Source organism: Microcaecilia unicolor, chromosome 1 (genome assembly GCF_901765095.1).
Source record: "Microcaecilia unicolor chromosome 1, aMicUni1.1, whole genome shotgun sequence".
Classification (NCBI taxonomy): domain Eukaryota; kingdom Metazoa; phylum Chordata; class Amphibia; order Gymnophiona; family Siphonopidae; genus Microcaecilia; species Microcaecilia unicolor.
The window spans coordinates 572,134,047-572,152,599 of NC_044031.1; the positions used below are offsets into that span (position 1 = coordinate 572,134,047).

General features: G+C 40.4%; 1 protein-coding gene across 1 annotated transcript in view; it reads right to left on the reverse strand.

Moving 5' to 3' along the window:
- Window positions 1–5,579: 5,579 nt before the first annotated feature.
- Window positions 5,580–18,553, reverse strand: part of EXT1 (exostosin glycosyltransferase 1) — a 533,287-nt gene continuing 520,313 nt past the window's right edge. Inside the window, exons 9-11 of the mRNA XM_030218322.1 lie at window positions 18,374–18,534; window positions 16,844–17,015; window positions 5,580–6,134 (exon numbers count right to left, since the gene is read on the reverse strand). Of these exons, the coding sequence (XP_030074182.1) occupies window positions 5,949–6,134; window positions 16,844–17,015; window positions 18,374–18,534 (519 nt within the window). The 3' untranslated portion in view covers window positions 5,580–5,948. The remainder of the gene's footprint in view (window positions 6,135–16,843; window positions 17,016–18,373; window positions 18,535–18,553) is intronic.

Here is an 18,553-nt window from a genome sequence, read left to right on the forward strand (position 1 = left end):
GTCCCGGGCCTGGCCCAGTCTCTCGGCGGCCCTGCACGCCGCTGCAGTGCTTGCAGCTTACAGTTTTGGGCAGTCCACGATTCACACAGGAAGTCCGGGGCCTTCCCAGTCTGCCACGTCCGGCTCTCTCTGATTCAACTTCCTGTTGTGAGGGCTGGACGCGGCAGAGGGAAGTCCCCACAGTGCCTGTGTGAATCGTGGATGGCCCGAAAATGTAAGATGCAAGCACTGCAGCGCCGGCGGGGGAAGAAGCAGGAAGCGTCAGATGCTGGACCTGCGGGAGGGGAAAGTAGGGAGTGATGTGCCGCGGCACCCCTGAGAGTTCACTGCGGCGCACAGTTTGGGAACCACTGCTATAAACAGTGTGGCTAATTTCTACAGCATGCATCTCTTGAGGGGCATGGCCATGAAGGGGCATGGGTAGGTCATGGGTATGCCCAGTATTTGGCTAATGTAAATGCTCCTGACTAAAGTTAGGCATGGAAATGTAGACTTAAACTAACATTATATAATGGCAGTTCCATGTGGAAATGCCATTACAGAATTTGCTCTTAGCACTCTGTATCCTGGCACCTATCTTTAGGCACCATTTACTGATGGCAATGTACACTTTGGCAACCTGGCTACTACAGCAATTTACCCTTATTCTCTGCAGTGCCTGGCAACATATGCCCAGCACCATGCAGGCCCTGTATGTATATTCTCCGGTATATACAAATTGTATATGCACATCTCTGACTCCACAATACAGCATTTGGAGCACAGTATCTCAAATGGTACAGAAAACAAAAGCAATGACCAGGAACCAAAATTTGTGGTGAACAGATACTAATTGTGTATAAATTCTATACTTCTGTGCTCAGGGACACTACTGAAATTTGTGGTTCTTCATACAAAAGCAATACACTAGTAATTACATTTTTATATTAATTATATATATATACATATATTTTTAAAATAAATCTAAACAAAAATCTTTGGTGACACTATCTATACAACAGTCTATCTTAGATGTAAAACCTCTATGTGATTCAGGTTAATGAAATAAATCAAGTCACTGTATATGGCTTTGTATTTGCTCCATCTCAATCACACAATTAATTGCACTGTTATCAATACCCTAACGAATGGTGGTGGGAGGGGGGGCGGTGGAGGGAGAGACAATAGAAAGGGTGTGGCAGCAGCACTCTGGAAAGAGATTGGCAACACTTTAGAAAATTTACTAAATGTACATCTTATACAAAATAAGGTATTTATTTTCTTCTAATTTTCTTTAGTTATTTTCTACATATTTCTATTTCCCCCCTAGCAATCATATACTATACATATTTTCCATAATATAAATATATACAAAATAATATACATTGTGACAAATCCCATATTAACATCTGTAATTTCAGCATGAAGTAGCTAACTCTGAAAAGATCTCTAACATGCCAGATGGCCAAACAACCACTAGAAGGAAGTGATAGCCTGAAAAGTCATGGAAAGCAGGTTGATTTACTGATGGCCTTTCTGCAATTCTCCGTCTATGGGGGGTTGGCAGGGGCAAGCTTAGCAAATCTGGCTTATAGTGTTTTAAAGGCCATTTGTATTAATTCTAAGCATGGGTGAGGATGCGCAAACCCAGTAGACTTTGCCAATAATGGCAAACAAATGTTATATGCCAATGAGATTTCTTTTGTTCTACATTGCCCTGGGTAGAGCTTCATAAATGCAGATAAATCCTAGGTTCCTGGGCTGCAGAACAGTCATTGGGATAGAACAGGCTGCCATTGTTTGATCTACCCAACTACTAGAGTCTGGTCCAAAGAACAAATGTGGGCAAATGAAATTAACAATGATGACAGAGCCAAAGTTAGCATTTGCTAGATCTAGGAGGAAGAAAAGGAGCTTTTACACTGGGACGAGGTGGATTTCTGCTTAGCATGACCTGGTGCAGTTCTGTCCAGTCTCCTCCATTTGGATATGGCATAAGGCACCTCTCCCTGTTAAACGTGACTCGAGATGAGATTTAAACATGGAATTGATCAAATATGTGAATGGAAAGATAGATCAGGGTCTTCATCAGTATTCCAAAAGTAGATTAAGGATTATTATATAAACCCTTATTACAGTAGAGCTGGGGAAAGCCACTGCTTATCCTTCTGGGTAGGTAGCATGGAATCTTGCTGCTTTTGGGGATTCTGCCAGGTACATGTGACCTGGATTGGCCATTGGACCTTTGGGCAACTCTTAAGTTCTTCATCTACCTTTAAAATATCACTATTTCTAACAAAAAAAATGTAAATAAAGATATTAGAAACTAAAGAGTCATCTGTAGAACCAGAATGCGTCAGATTTTCCTTTTTTGCCTCTCTGGCCGTGTCTCATTCTCCTCCAGCAGAAGATGATTGAAATTACAAATTTCAGATTTATAGATCAACTGTTAACCTGTGTGTTCTTAATGCAGTGGCTGCGGTTTGAGCTGGTTTTGGCAGATTCAGACCTACTTTAATTCATTTGTCAATCTCACCCCTGATTAAATTTAATCTTTCACAAAGGTCATATGCAGCACTCTTTCAAGTCATCAGGCATTCAATAACCTATAAATAAAGACTAAAATAGCCTACGGGTAGCACAAAATGACAAGACAACACAAAAATAAGAAGAGCAACAAGGAACCTCCTTGGTCTAAGCACCAGTCACCGTAAGAGAAAAGGAAATGTAATCCAGCACTTATAGAACTCTACAAAGGAATCTGATAAATCTATACAAATAAATGAGCTACATAATGATTCTGTCTAGCCTATTTATTTCTGTGTAGGGGGTCACTTACTAATGGTTCGTGCGCATTAATTAATGACCTAAAAGTACTTGGTACTCAATTTCTAGTGCTTGGCCAGGGGCAGATGTCTTCAAAGAGGAGACAACATAGATGGATGCACCTACTATTCATACTTGCTATTTTACTATATCCTTTCATACAAAGACTAAGTCTTCTACTCTACCAGGATCCTCACTGTATTCCATAGCCATTTGTTTTATTTAGTGTCTTTAAATATTACTATGCAATGGCAGCCATGCTAAGTGTCTACTACCTGCCTCCAAGAAAATAAGGATGGAAATCAAATAATCATCAATCTTGTGCTTTACACGAGCTATTGATAGTTACTAAGGAAACTCTACTTAAGTGGGGATGAACATGAATGCTTTCAATCTGGACAAAGCTACAGAAGAAAAGTAAATACATGGCATCTCATCTAGGGAGAACATTCCGGGCCTCTTTTACAAAGCCACGCTGCTAATTCTCGGGGCGGCGAGGAAGCCCATTCAATTTCTATGGGCTTCCTCTCATTTGCCACATGGGAATCGCTAGCGCGGCTTTGTAAAGAAGCTCTCAGTGTGCAAGCAACTGTGAAGTCACAGAAAATTTGCATGAAAAGAGAAAAAACATTTGAGTGGAAAATATATGGAGAAAACCCGCAGATTCTGCAGACTGCTGGTTAAGTGAGGTATTTATTGGCTTCTTCTACCATTTCTAACACAAAGAAAAGCAAATCTGAATGTAGAGGGTGGGCATACAAATTTGAATAGTGTTTTACATCTCAATAGTAAGACCTCTCCCACCCTCCTTTTTTAAAATCATTTAAAACTAGATTTATTAATATGTGTATCAACACATACTATGGGGGTCTTTTAACTAAAGCTTAGCTCGAGTTAACTGAAGCAGGGCCCGTTTTATTCCTATGGGCTCTGCTGCAGATAACTCAATGTTAGGTTTTTGTATTCTTACATTTTTTTTTGAAGGCTTTGGGAAAAACTGGGAAATTATAATTACTCTCTTAAATAACTTTTCTAAGAATTTATAAAAAAAAAAAAAAAGCAAGCACCAAACACACTATCCTACATCACCACCTAAAGAATAGTTTCTGTGCTGTGTACTAAGAAATATTTAGTGCCGATCTGGTTAATGTTAGCTGGATATTCAAAAACAAGTCACCTGCTTGGATAATTTATCCAGTTAATTTTGGGTCAGGTACTTATGCGGCCCAGCTTAACCAGCCAACTCTGAATATCAGCACTGTCTGGATAAAGTGTCACCATGCTTCTTATCCCTCTCATGTTCAACTGGTTAACTCTTGTCCAAGCAAGCTGTTCAGTCAAAAGCTAACCAGTCTGCAGGTGGGAAATTCAAAATGTGTCTGAGTAGATTTTGAAGTTATGTGGACAAATCTTTTGAACACCAGACCTACTGTGTCAAAATCATAACCAAACCTGATCTCATTAGAGAGGACACTAGGTTTGGGTCAGCCAGCCCAGTGGTTATGCTCTAGATCATCCCACATATAGGAAGCTAAAATTGACCCCTAATTCAGGTCTTCCACCTCTTGGGTTGACTGGAGTTAGGAATGCTGCAGAGGCAGCCTCTATAGCCCCTGATGGGGGAGGGGAGGATCATAGTTGTTATGCAACAGTGACACCTAGTGGCTGATATTTAGGGCCCAGGATTGCAGGATCTGGAAAGAACACTGGTGCATGGACCCCAGCCAAGGACTGCACCATGCAGGTCCTGCAATGCAATGATACCATTGCAATGATAGCACCATGCAGGCCCTGTATGTACAGGAAGGGATGTAAAATAGGGTAAAAAAAAAATCTCTAGGTCATTGTCTGTGAAAACTCAGAATGCTAAATCCCAGCTGTGGCTCCAGCTGAACCAGAAGCTAAAGTAGTAGAAATAAATTACAGAATCAAAAGGAAAATAAAAGCAATGAGGTCAGTCCCTAAATCTATTCTGTATGATTCAATTTACTTTGCCAATTCATCCCTTGGATATGTCTCCAGTTTGTGTGGTGAAATTTAGTTAGCTTTATTTTGTTTGCAAAATTCAACTCTTTATATCCAGTGTTTCCTTAACAATTAACTTCCATTTTGTTTCTGTTCATTTCTAACACTACTCAAAGGGAGAGGGTTTGATTTATACCTTTCAATCTACCATATATCTCCTGCCTTAATGAGATTTCTAAGCATGAATTGACAGGCTTGGTGAAACCGTTTGGCTGATGCACCCTTGTCTCATGTGAATACTGTGCTAGCACGAACAACATAACTTAACCCCACAGTTCTCCTGCAAGCTTAAAAAGCAATACATTTTGCAGGTCAATAGCAAATAAGTCGCTGAACTATTTGCTCATAGAATTCAAAGGTTTTCTATTTCTGTACAGAAAACATTGTATTCTAAAGTAAGCTGAAGTCACAAACTGGAGAGCACTTACAAATTATAAAATAGATAAGGATATGCTACCAATGTTGCCAATTCATTCTTCTATGCAGGTGGGAAGATGTACAATGCAGATAACCAGGAAGCCTTTCTTAATCCAAACAATGAAATGAGCAGCAGAAAAGCAAAAAGAAAAAGAAATGGATTTAACAAACAGTGTGACTCAACCCTTAACTTTATCTTCCTTCTGCTTTTTTATTTTTTACTCTGCAAGGGGAAAACTGAGCAATGATAATAAAAATAGCCATTAGCAAGATTATGAAATCTTCAAAAGAAGACGGCTTGCTTCTTTGAAATACTCACAACCAACACAAAGTTGATTAAAGAAAGAACTCTGTTTTAATAGTTGTTTTGATCATTAAAAAAGTTTAAACCTGCATAGCAATCATTTCAAAAATAATTATTTAATGTTCCATAATTAAACTGTACGCAGCCTAGTCTTGAGACGATGAAGTCTGTGAGCTTGGGGGTATGTAGAGTTTTGTTTTGGTTTTTTTGTTTGTTTGTTTATTTTGGACCAATCCAGTGCAATCCAATGAATTTGAGAAGTCAAATGTTGGGATTTCATTTGCTTTGCTCCCTTTCCTATCTGTGATTTCTGTTTCCCTTCTACTGTTGAGCCTGGCTTCATGTGCCGGTGCACCTGCACTAGGCAGAGGACAGCTCAGTCACTTGGCAGGATTACTCAAAGTCGTTCAATGTCTCGATATTTCTTCCGGAGGATGGAGACTTGATCTTTGAAGAGGACGGGGTCGAGCCTCATCTGAGAATGGATCAACGGCATGTAGCCAAACCAGCTGGCAAATGTGTTCATGCAGGTCTGTCTCTGAGCAAAATGATCTGGGTCAGCCCAACGGGAGGCCCTGGAAGTCTGGAGGGATAAGCGAAATGGGAGAGAAAATTTAAGAAAAAAGGAAATAAATAAAGAAAAAAACAATCACAACTTAAGCATCACAGTTGTCATTACAGCATTACAAAAAAATGAAAAATGAGTATGCCATGATATTGTTATTCCCAGTCATGATCAGAAACCACAGCAGTTGTAGCAAATAAACTTAACTTTCTAAAATGCAGCTTTTAAATTTCATCAATTGCCTACTTTTAAGAAGCATTGGGCTCCTTTTGATCATGACATCAAAACATCAGCATCTCCTAGAGATCAGATTTTATATTTATACTTAAATTGTCACATTTATCTATATGTAATGCATTTGGTTTTGTTGTTGTATGTTATATTGGTTTAAATTTTAAATTTTCTTGAAAACTCAATAAAAATGACTAAAAAAAAACTTTCTAAAATGGGTTAGCACCTTGAGAAAGTTGTGGTGGGCTAACAGCACCTTTTAAAGTAGAGGACTAATTTTACCTTAAAAAAAAAAAAGAGATCTCCTTGAGCTGCACACTCATTTGTGATTCCATACTCAATTTGGAAACCAAAATCTCCCCCAAGATCCTGGACTCCCAACACACCGGAACACAAACCCCTGCCAAACTCAGGTTGACTTTAGGAGGATCAACATTACAATCTCCTACCCATAAAACGTTTTACTTCTCCAGACTAGGTTTTAAGCAAATTCTTTTGCATCCAACCTCGAACATGATCAAATGACTCCTGCATGACATTGTAAATGTCTTGGGCACTATTCTTCAAAGGATAGATTAAACTGATATTATCTTTATATCTCTGTGACTGCATCCATGAATTATTCTGGTATGATCCAATTTGCACCACAGCCTCAGGTGTCAGAGACAGCAGGATGCATCTTCTTTCAGCCCTTTTGCTCAAGCAGCTTTTGGTTTGATCATTATCATTACATATCAAACAAAACATGCCCTCCTATCATGCCGTCATACCAGAGGACTTCACAAAGACAGAAGAAACGGCACACCAAAGTGAAGCAAAAAGGTTTTATTTTTGGATTGCCTTTAGCCATTGAGTCTGAGCAAGCAGACCATTCCAATGATAGAATAGTTACTTGTGGGGGGGGGGGGGGGGGGGGGGGGGGGGGGTGGAGATGCTGATTCTCTGGAGCTTAATGCTACAGGGTGAAGGATCTAAGTTTGGAACCCTTTCCTCTGGAGCACTATGTCTTTTTTTGGAAGATGCATCTTCAAAGTAAAATTTCTGTGGAATTGTATGCGTTGTACTCTATTTTCAAGAACAATGATTGACAGATAAATCCCATTTATGTATAGTTTTTGGAAAAGATTTTTTTGTGCAAAATAATGCTGGAGGATAAATGATTTAAAGACTGTTTTAAATATGCATTTACAGAAAAACTGGAACGTACAGTTATAACAAACTATGGGGTCCTTCTACTAAGGTGCGCTGAAAAATGGCTTGCGGTAGTGTTAGGCGTGGGTTTTGGGCATGCGCCAATCTATTTTTCAGCGCGCCAGTAAAAAAGCCCTTTTAAAAACTTTTTGCCGAAAATGGACGTGCGGCAAAATGAAAATTTCTGCGCGTCCATTTTGGGTCTGAGACCTTACCACCAGCCATTGACCTAGCGGTAAAGTCTCACGTGGTAACCAGGCAGTAATGACCTAAGTGCGCCACATGGCACATGTAGCTGACGTGTGCCAGAAAATAAAAAATATTTTTCGAGGTTTTTCTGATATTCAAGCCTTCACATCCTTTAAGACAAGAGATACACATATTTTATAAAAGCGACATAAACATTTCTGAATCTTTATCAAGCAGGATTCTAGAACTATCCCCAGTAGAGAACAATAATTCACATATATCCACATGCTCACAGGAAGGTGTAAATGTGTGTGTACTCTATGTGTGTATGTGCACATTTTATGAAATCTGTGTTTATATCGCAAATCCACCCCTGCTCTGCCCACAATATGCCCCTGTGCAGGGTTTATAATATAAATCTTACACAGTCTCCTGAAGGAGTGAAATGTGTTTTTTTTTTAGAAGAGAATATCATAGGAACCGTCACGTGGCTGACAGGCAGAAGTAGGAGATGTGCTCCTCAGAAAAAGAAACTCAAGGAAAAGGGTCACTGAGTCAAACTGGAAGGAGGAACGACAGAAAGTATGACTGTTCTAGAAGGCTATCGGACACCTAGAATCATAGAAGAAAACAGCAGACCGTATTGGAGAAAAACAGTCTTTAATAGGTTGTTTCAAAGATCCTAGGGCTTACAAACAAGTGTCCAACACGGCCATGTTTCACCAGAAGTACAGGCTACAGCAGGGGCAATGGCAACTGTGACAATAAACATAAAAACAAATTAATAGGCAAGCCAATAAAATATATTTAAATCCATGAAAGATCAAAACATATGTACATATATCAAAAGTACATCTAAATAAAAACCAAATAAATACTTGATTAAATCAATAAATAACTAAAACAATGTGAATAAAAATGTACAGAAAAATCTAACCGTTAAAACATAGAGGATGGCTTACCCAGCTGGTGTTAACCTACAAGCACCACCAATGCTGACTACTGTCGAAAAAGATAAAATACCACTTTATACATCTAAAAATAGTGGTGGAGCCATTCCAAACAGCTGCATAAAAAAAAGACATAAAAGAACAGAGATATACTTGCTGACTCTTGTGTCTCTCTTCTGGGTCCATTTGAAACCATAAAAAAAACTTGCTGTGATAGCCTACCTTAAAAGATAAGACTATGTAAATATGCATGAACTGTCATTAAAAAAAGAAAAATTAAGGACACGTTCTGACCCCTCAGAACTTACAAAATTATCGCCACAAAGATATCAAAATTGTGAAAAATTAATTCAAACAGCTTTAAAAAGGTCCATGGTAATGCAGTCATCTTAAAAATCCATTGGGAGGACATGGTGCTCCAAATTAAAAACAAAGTGGTCAAATTTGTCCTGAGATGTTTACCAATCCATAATGACCAAAATCACTGAAAAAAAGTTAAGAAAATATCATCAGAACAGCTTAAAATCTTGGTGGAACACATTGAGATTGATTCCATGTGTTCCAGTGACACCATCAATGGGTTCCATTGATGATGGAAGATGACTCTGCAATTTAAAACGGCCTTAAAAACTGTAAGGGACCTCATAAAACATAATAAAACCAGTGGGAAACATCTCAAAATCATAAAAGCTAATGTCAGCACCTCCATAAAATGTCACAAAATGAATATAAAAATCTCAATGTAAAAAAAAATCAGGTAAGCCATCCTCTTAAAAGAAAGAGTTCCTGTGTCAATTGGAACAATAAAAAAGGAAAATCTGTAATAAAAGCACACATTCACATTGACAAAACCTCAGGAACTAATTAAAATCCACATAGATCCTAAGGAACAGCTAAAACAGCATAATGGATGAGCAGGCATCATATGATAAAATGGAATAAAAATCAGCGGTGCACCTTCACAAAAAACCTGAGAAATCTACATCCTGGTTCAGTCCAAACGGAGAAACTGTATTGAAATCATGAATGAACCTCTGCTCTGTTTGTAAAAGCAGTCTGTCTAAGTCCCCTCCCCTCCATAAGGGACACGGCATACTCAGCACAAAGAACTGAAAGCCCTCAAACTTATGGTGTTTCTTCATAGAGTGCTGTACCAAATATTTGGACTTCTGCAGTTGCCACAACAGGGCTTTGAAATTCAACTTGCCGTACAATCAGTTCCTGAGGCTTTGCTCTAAAGATACCTTCTTCAGAAAACAGTCCAGACAGATGACCCGGCATTTCCAGTCCAAGGGTTACCCTATGGAAATTATTGCCAAAGAGTACAGGACAGCTGCAGAAGCTAACAGAGAAGATCTGCTGATACCTAAACCAAAGGAACCTAATCTAATGAGAAGGTTGTCAGTGCCTTACCATTTACACACCTATCCAAGGACATCATCAAAATACTCCGCAAACATTGGCATATTGTCCAAGGGATTGACCACTACAAGGACAAGGAGATCATGACTGCACACAAGAAAGGGAAAAGTCTCAAAGACTTGTTTGTACACTCGGCACACCCAACACCTTTTCAGCAACTGACTCAGAGACCGGTGGGGCACCACAAATGTGGTAACTATTCTGTTTGTCGAGTCAATGTTAACATCAAAGTGTTCACCCATCCAGTCACAGTTTTTCCAGCTGTAAAACTGCTGGGATGGTTTATTTTGCTATGTATCCCTGTCAGCTGACTTATATTGAAAAGGCAGTACGTCCTCTGAATAAACACATCCTGGAACATAAAAGTGCAATAAAAAGATCTGCAGCTGACAAGCCATTGATACAACACTCTATGGAGAAACACCATAAGTTTGAGGACATTCAGTTCTTTGTGCCAAGCATGCCGTGTCCCTTATGGAGGGGAGGGGACTTAGATAGACTAGTTTTACAAACAGACCAAAAGTTCATTCATGATTTCAATACAGTTTCTCCGTTTGGACTGAACTAGGATGTAAATTTGTGAAGATGATGCACTGTAGTTTTTTTATTCCATTTTATCATATGCCTGCTCTTGTATTATGCTATTTTAGCTGTTCCTTAGGATCTATGTGAATTTTAATCAGTTTCTGAGGTTTTGTCATTGTGGATGCATGTTTTTATTACAGATTCTCCTTTTTATGGTTCCAATTGGTACAGGAACTTTTGGTTTTTAAAGGATGGCTTACCTGATTTTTACATTGAGATTTTTATATTCATTTTGTGACATTTTATGGAGGTGCCACCATTAGCTTTTATGATTTTGAGATGTTTCCCACTGGTTTTATTATGTTTTATGAGGTTCCTCATAGTTTTTTTAAGGCAATTTTAAATTGCTGTGGCTTCTTCCGTAGTTGGATCTTCCATAGTTGGAATGCATTGATTATATCGCTGGAACAAAGTGACATCATTGGAACGTATGAGATCAGTCTCAATGTTTTCTACCACGTTTTTAAAAGTTTTCAGCTGTTCTGATAATCTTTCCTTAACTTCTTTTCAGCGATTTTGTTCATTATCTCAGGACAAATTTTGTCCACTTTGTTTTTAGTTTGGAGCACCATTTGCTCCCGATGGATTTCTAAGCTGATTGCATTACATTGGACCTTTTTAAAGCTGTCTGAATTCATTTTTCACAATTCTGAGATCTTGGTGACAGTAATTTTGTAACTTCTGAGGGGTCAAAACTTGTTTTTGTCACTATTTTGTTTTTTTTAATGACAATTCATGCATATTTACATGGTCTCAGTTTTTAAGGAAGGCTATCATAGTGTTTGTTTTTATGGTTTCAAACGGACCCAGAAGAGATACATGTGAGTCAGCAAGTATATCTCTGTTCTTTTTTTATGCAGCTGCTTGGAGTGGCACCACCACTATTTTTAGGTGTATAACGAAACTGATATTTTATCTTGTTTTGCAGTAATCAGCACTGGTGGCGTTTGCAGGTTAGCACCAACTAGATAAGCCATCCTCTATGTTTTAATGGTTGGACTTCTCTGTGTTTGTGTTTTATTGTTTTAAGTATTGCTGTATATTTTCACTCACATTGTTTTAGTTATTTATTGATTTAATTAAATATGTATTTGTTTTTTTATTTAGGTGTACTTTTGATATATGTACATATGTTTAGAGCTTTCATGGATTTAAATATATTTTATTGGATTGCTTATTATTTTGTTTTTATGTTTATTGTCACAGTTTCTATTGCTTTACTTCTGGTGAAACATGGCCATGTTGGGCACTCATTTGTAAGTCCTGGGAGCTTTCAAACAACCCATTAAAGACTGTTTTTCTCCAATAAGGTCTGCTCTTTTCTTCTTTTCCGAGGTGGATGTTGTAGACTGGTTGCCTTCTTGTTTTCTTACACCTAGAATCACATACAAGCTGAGGTGGTAAGAACATAAAAAAGTGACAGAATTCATTCTTGGGAGAGATATCGAGAGCACTGGTAAAGGAAGTAGAAGGAGATTGTGTGGAAAACTGGGCAGGCTGGGTGGGTGAAGAGATTTTTATTGGTTGCTAACTGCTGTGACTACATAGCTATGGAACTGAAATACTAGAGTGTTTTTCCCCTATTCTGAGGGTAATTTTATAATAGGTCACCTAGGTAGGAAGTGGAACTAAATATTTTGGGACTGTGTAGGCACCTATGTGTCTTTATATAATAGCCACACAAAAACCTGCAAAAATCACTGCTCAAATGCACCCACGTATATGTATAGTTGCTGAGGAGAAGGTGTAAATGTATGCACAGTGGGAAGTATGTGTGCAAAATTATTTCAACTGTCAGATTTTGTAGAACAACATCATCTACTTGATACTTTTCAATTTGGTTTCAGATACAGACACAATAGTGAAATGTTACTAATTTATATGCTCAATGTAATCTTGATATCACTAGATGTATCGGCTATATTCGATACTGTGAATCATGCTCTATTAATTGAGCGTTTAAAAACTTTTGGGATTTCTGGAAAGTTCTGTTATGGTTCAAATCCATTTTAAGAGTTTGACATTTTCAAGTGATTCAAAATTCCTCTAAATCAGATTGGATTACATTGAAGTCAGGTGTACCACAGGGTTCTTCCCTATCTGCTCTTTTGTTTAGTTTATGTTTCCAGTCTGCAAATTATTGGCTAATTTGGGTATTAGCACCTACATGTGGATGATCTTTTATCTTTCTGCACCATCAAAAGATGAAGAAGGATTTAAACTGAATTTTATCTTAGAGCAATTCAAGATTGATTGAATGCTAATTGCCTCTCCCTGAACATAGAGAAAACCCACATTTTATGGTTGTCTCATTCGGGAGAGAAGTGTTTGTTATCAACATAGTAACATAGTAGATGACAGCAGAAAAAGACCTGCACGGTCCACTCAGTCTGCCCAACAAGATAAACTCATGTGTCATTTTTTGTGTATACCTTACCTTGATTTGTACCTGTCTTTTTCAGGGCACAGACCGTATAAATCTGCCCAGCACTATCCCCACCTCATAAGTACATAAGTACATAAGTAGTGCCATACTGGGAAAGACCAAAGGTCCATCTAGCCCAGCATCCTGTCACCGACAGTGGCCAATCCAGGTCAAGGGCACCTGGCACGCTCCCCAAACGTAAAAACATTCCAGACAAGTTATACCTAAAAATGCGGAATTTTTCCAAGTCCATTTAATAGCGGTCTATGGACTTGTCCTTTAGGAATCTATCTAACCCCTTTTTAAACTCCGTCAAGCTAACCGCCCGTACCACGTTCTCCGGCAACGAATTCCAGAGTCTAATTACACGTTGGGTGAAGAAAAATTTTCTCCGATTCGTATTAAATTTACCACACTGTAGCTTCAACTCATGCCCTCTAGTCCTAGTATTTTTGGATAGCGTGAACAGTCGCTTCACATCCACCCGATCCATTCCACTCATTATTTTATACACTTCTATCATATCTCCCCTCAGCCGTCTCTTCTCCAAGCTGAAAAGCCCTAGCCTTCTCAGCCTCTCTTCATAGGAAAGTCGTCCCATCCCCACTATCATTTTCGTCGCCCTTCGCTGTACCTTTTCCAATTCTACTATATCTTTTTTGAGATACGGAGACCAGTACTGAACACAATACTCCAGGTGCGGTCGCACCATGGAGCGATACAACGGCATTATAACATCCGCACACCTGGACTCCATACCCTTCCTAATAACACCCAACATTCTATTTGCTTTCCTAGCCGCAGCAGCACACTGAGCAGAAGGTTTCAGCGTATCATCGACGACGACACCCAGATCCCTTTCTTGATCCGTAACTCCTAACGCGGAACCTTGCAAGATGTAGCTATAATTCGGGTTCCTCTTACCCACATGCATCACTTTGCACTTGTCAACATTGAACTTCATCTGCCACTTGCACGCCCATTCTCCCAGTCTCGCAAGGTCCTCCTGTAATCGTTCACATTCCTCCTGCGACTTGACGACCCTGAATAATTTTGTGTCATCGGCGAATTTAATTACCTCACTAGTTATTCCCATCTCTAGGTCATTTATAAATACATTAAAAAGCAACGGACCCAGCACAGACCCCTGCGGGACCCCACTAACTACCCTCCTCCACTGAGAATACTGGCCACGCAATCCTACTCTCTGCTTCCTATCTTTCAACCAGTTCTTAATCCATAATAATACCCTACCTCCGATTCCATGACTCTGCAATTTCTTCAGGAGTCTTTCGTGCGGCACTTTGTCAAACGCCTTCTGAAAATCCAGATATACAATATCAACCGGCTCCCCATTGTCCACGTTTGCTTACCCCCTCAAAAAAATGCATTAGATTGGTGAGGCAAGACTTCCATTCACTAAATCCGTGCTGACTTTGTCTCATCAGTCCATGTTTTTGTATATGCTCTGCAATTTTATTCTTAATAATAGCCTCCACCATCTTGCCCGGCACCGACGTCAGACTCACCGGTCTATAATTTCCCGGATCTCCTCTGGAACCCTTCTTAAAAATCGGAGTAACATTGGCTACCCTCCAGTCTTCGGGTACTACACTCGATTTTAGGGACAGATTGCATATTTCTAACAGTAGCTCCGCAAGTTCATTTTTTAGTTCTATTAATACTCTGGGATGAATACCATCAGGTCCCGGTGATTTACTACTCTTCAGCTTGCTGAACTGACCCATTACATCCTCCAAGGTTACAGAGAATTTGTTTAGTTTCTCCGACTCCCCCGCTTCAAATATTCTTTCCGGCACCGGTGTCCCCCCCAAATCCTCCTCGGTGAAGACCGAAGCAAAGAATTCATTTAATTTCTCCGCTAAGGCTTTGTCCTCCTTGATCGCCCCTTTAACACCATTTTCGTCCAGCGGCCCAACCGACTCTTTGGCCGGTTTCCTGCTTTTAATGTATCTAAAAAAATTTTTACTATGTATTTTTGCTTCCAACGCTAATTTCTTCTCAAAGTCCTTTTTTGCCCTCCTTATCTCCGCTTTGCATTTGGCTTGGCATTCCTTATGATCTATCCTGTTACTTTCAGTTGGTTCTCTTCTCCACTTTCTGAAGGATTGTTTTTTGGCTCTAATGATTTCCTTTATCTTACTGTTTAGCCACGCCGGCCGACGTTTAGTCTTTTTTCCCTTTTTTCTAATATGTGGAATATATTTGTCCTGAACCTCCAGGATGGTGTTTTTAAACCTCCCACCGCTGGCTAAGCTTCTGGGGATCCCTTCCTTCTGAGGAGGATTCCTTTATGTTTATCCCACGCATGTTTGAATTCCGTTACCGTTTTCCTCTCCACCACCTCCCGCGGGAGGGCATTCCAAGCATCCACCACTCTCTCCGTGAAAAAATACTTCCTGACATTTGTTATCAAGTTTTCAGTTTGAAAATACCTCTCCTTCCTATTTTGAATTGAGTGCCAAGCTTGAGAGTCATTTTGGACTCTTCACTGTCATTTAAGCAACAAATTGCTGCTGTCATCAAGACTTTTTAAAAAATATGATTATAGCAGCAAGACTTAAAAGTTTAAAATCTGCGGAAAACTTTCATTCTTTAATGCAGAGTTATGTTATGCCTCATTTGGACTGCTGTAATGCCCTCTTTTGTGTTCTTCCTCAAATGTCTTTGAGGGCATTACAAGTACCCCAAAATGTTGCAGTTCAAGTAATTGGAGGTACGAGTAGGACACAATTTGGTTGCGCTCCTCAGCGAGATGCGAAATATTTTAGATACGGTTAATTTAGTGTTGGTGGTATCATTGGATCTAGCTTCTGCATTTGATGCAGGGGCGTATCTGCGTGGGGCCACAGGGGCCTGGGCCCCCGCAGATTTCGCCCTGGACCCCCCTACTGCCGCCGTGGGTACCTTTGCTGGCGGGGGACCCCAACCCCCACCAGCCGAGGTCCGCTTCCTCCTGCCGCTGCAAGGTTTCTTTAAGTTCTTCATCGGGATTCGTCCTCCGTCACTCTGTGCTGCTGTTCAAAGAAGCTGCTAGCTGAATGCAGTTTCGGACTGAGTCTGACGTCGCTGCTGCACGTTGTACATGAGTCTGACGTCCTGCACGTACAACGTGCAGCAGCGACGTCAGACTCAGTCCGAAACTGCATTCAGCTAGCAGCTTCTTTGAACAGCAGCACAGAGTGACGGAGGACGAATCCCAATGAAGAACTTAAAAAACCTCGCAGCGGCAGGAGGAAGCAGACCTCAGCTGGTGGGGGTTGGGGTCCCCCGCCAGCAAAGGTACCCACGGCGGCGGGGGGGGGGGGGGGGGGGGGGGGGTGTCGGAAATGGCGGCGGCGGTGGCGGGGGGGCTATAATGTGCCCCCTCACTCTGGCTTCGGCCCCCGCTACCGCCGACTTTCAGATACGCCCCTGATTTGATGTTGTGGATCATGTTAAACTTTTGGACCGTTTGATATCTATTGGTCTGGATGGTTCAGTGAACATAAGAATATAAGTGTTGCCATACTGGGACAGACCTAAGGTCCATCAAGCCCAGCATCCTGTTTCCAACAGTGGCAAATCCAGGTTACAAGTACCTGGCAAGATCCTAAAACAGTACAATACATTTTATGCTGCTTATTCTAGAAATGATCAGTGGATTTTCCCCAAGTTCATCTTAATAATGGTAGACATAGAAGTTGTAGATCAGATGAGCCTGTCACACCCACCTGTCCCATCATGGTCTCCTTGTATTGTTTCTTCTGCGTCACTTTGATTGGAGGCAGTTTTGTCACTGCTGACACTAAGAAGTTCATTAAGATGTCCTCACAATTGGCCAATTGGTCCACCATGTTCTTCAGACTCCCAGGTAGGTAATGGGTATATAGGTAGTGATAATATCTGTGGGGGAGGGAATCAAACAGGAGGAGATGCATAAATAGAAACATGAAAAGGAGTACTTCCTGTTCTTGCACATCTGGTCCAGTACAAGCAGTAATCTCTCTACTCCTTTCCAAATACAGCAAAAATGTTAGACAGCAATGCACAAATATTGCAGAGAATCAAAATCACTTTATTCTATGGTGCCATCCACTAGTAACCAGTGTTGGTCTGCGTTCTCTACATTACACCAATTCCTTAGCTCCCTGACCTGACACTTACAGAGGACCAGCTCCCTCCTTCTTCATCCCCTGCTCCTTCCCCATTCTTGATTACAGGGATAAGGATGTCGCCTCAAAGACAAAACTCTTCAACATTTCTTGAAAGCAGCTCTCTGTGACTGCACAGAAAGCTGCTTTCAAGCAAACAGGTGACATTTTGGAATCACGTTTTTTTGGGTGCAATTGTTTGCATCTTGTGCTTTAGTTTACCATTCACAGTTCATACAACAGGACTCCTGAGGAAGGCTTGAAAGCCAAAACACGGCCTGTGTTGGGTCTAGAATTGAATCTGAATCCATTTCTGCTTAAGGACTATGTAAATATGTAACTGTGAATAAAAGTTTGTTTGCCACTCTGGATCATCTTGTGGCTTGGTCACGTCCACCCCCTGTGTTTTTCCCCCCTGTATTTCTTTGGCAGTACTGATTTGCTCTCTGTTTGTGGGCTTCCTTTGAGCCACCAGTAAAAATGCATTAGCTAAATACATAAATAAATAAATAAATATGGCTGGCCTGTTGGCATTGAGCTGGGTCCTGCTCCCTAGGCCAGCTTGCACTAGGGATACTGTGGAGACAGTATGCTCACAGCTCTTAGGAGGAAGAATTCTCAACTATCTTTCAGCTCCTAGACACCAAACCTTAGCCGAGTTCCAGTGGGAACAGTGGTTTGTGTCCCCTGCCTGAGCACAGTCACTGAAGGAGATACAGTACAAACAAATCCTCAGGGAGTTGTAAATCAAAACTCATGGCACTGTAACCCGACAGAGGCCAGTTCCAAATGAGCTGGAAACTAAAAGGAATAAATGCCAGGCCAAAATAATAATTTTACAAGAACAAAATAATTATGCAACATGGATGGTGGTCATCATTCCTAAATCATCCCTCTTTGAAATGTGTTCTCACTTCACAAGACAGGATCCTTTTTATTCTACTGTCCAATAATACATGTTGAACCTTTGTCCCGTGTACAATGGAATCAATCTAGAATGATCAGTGTGAATCTTCTTTACTGGTAAAGGACAAAGGGGGTGGGTACACACGACTTCTCTGTGGAAACGCATACATGTACAGATATGTACACTTGCTCGGGTTATCTTACTTGTGGTAAATAGCAGCTCCTGTTAGTACCATGGAATAGTCATTTGTCCACTTGGATGTGTAGCCCCACCTCTCCTTTGTGCTATCCCAAAAATGACTGCGGGCAGGATACCCCACTATCCGTTCTGGGAAACTCTGCCACACAGTGAAAGCAAAATCCACCTGCAGATGAGAAGACATG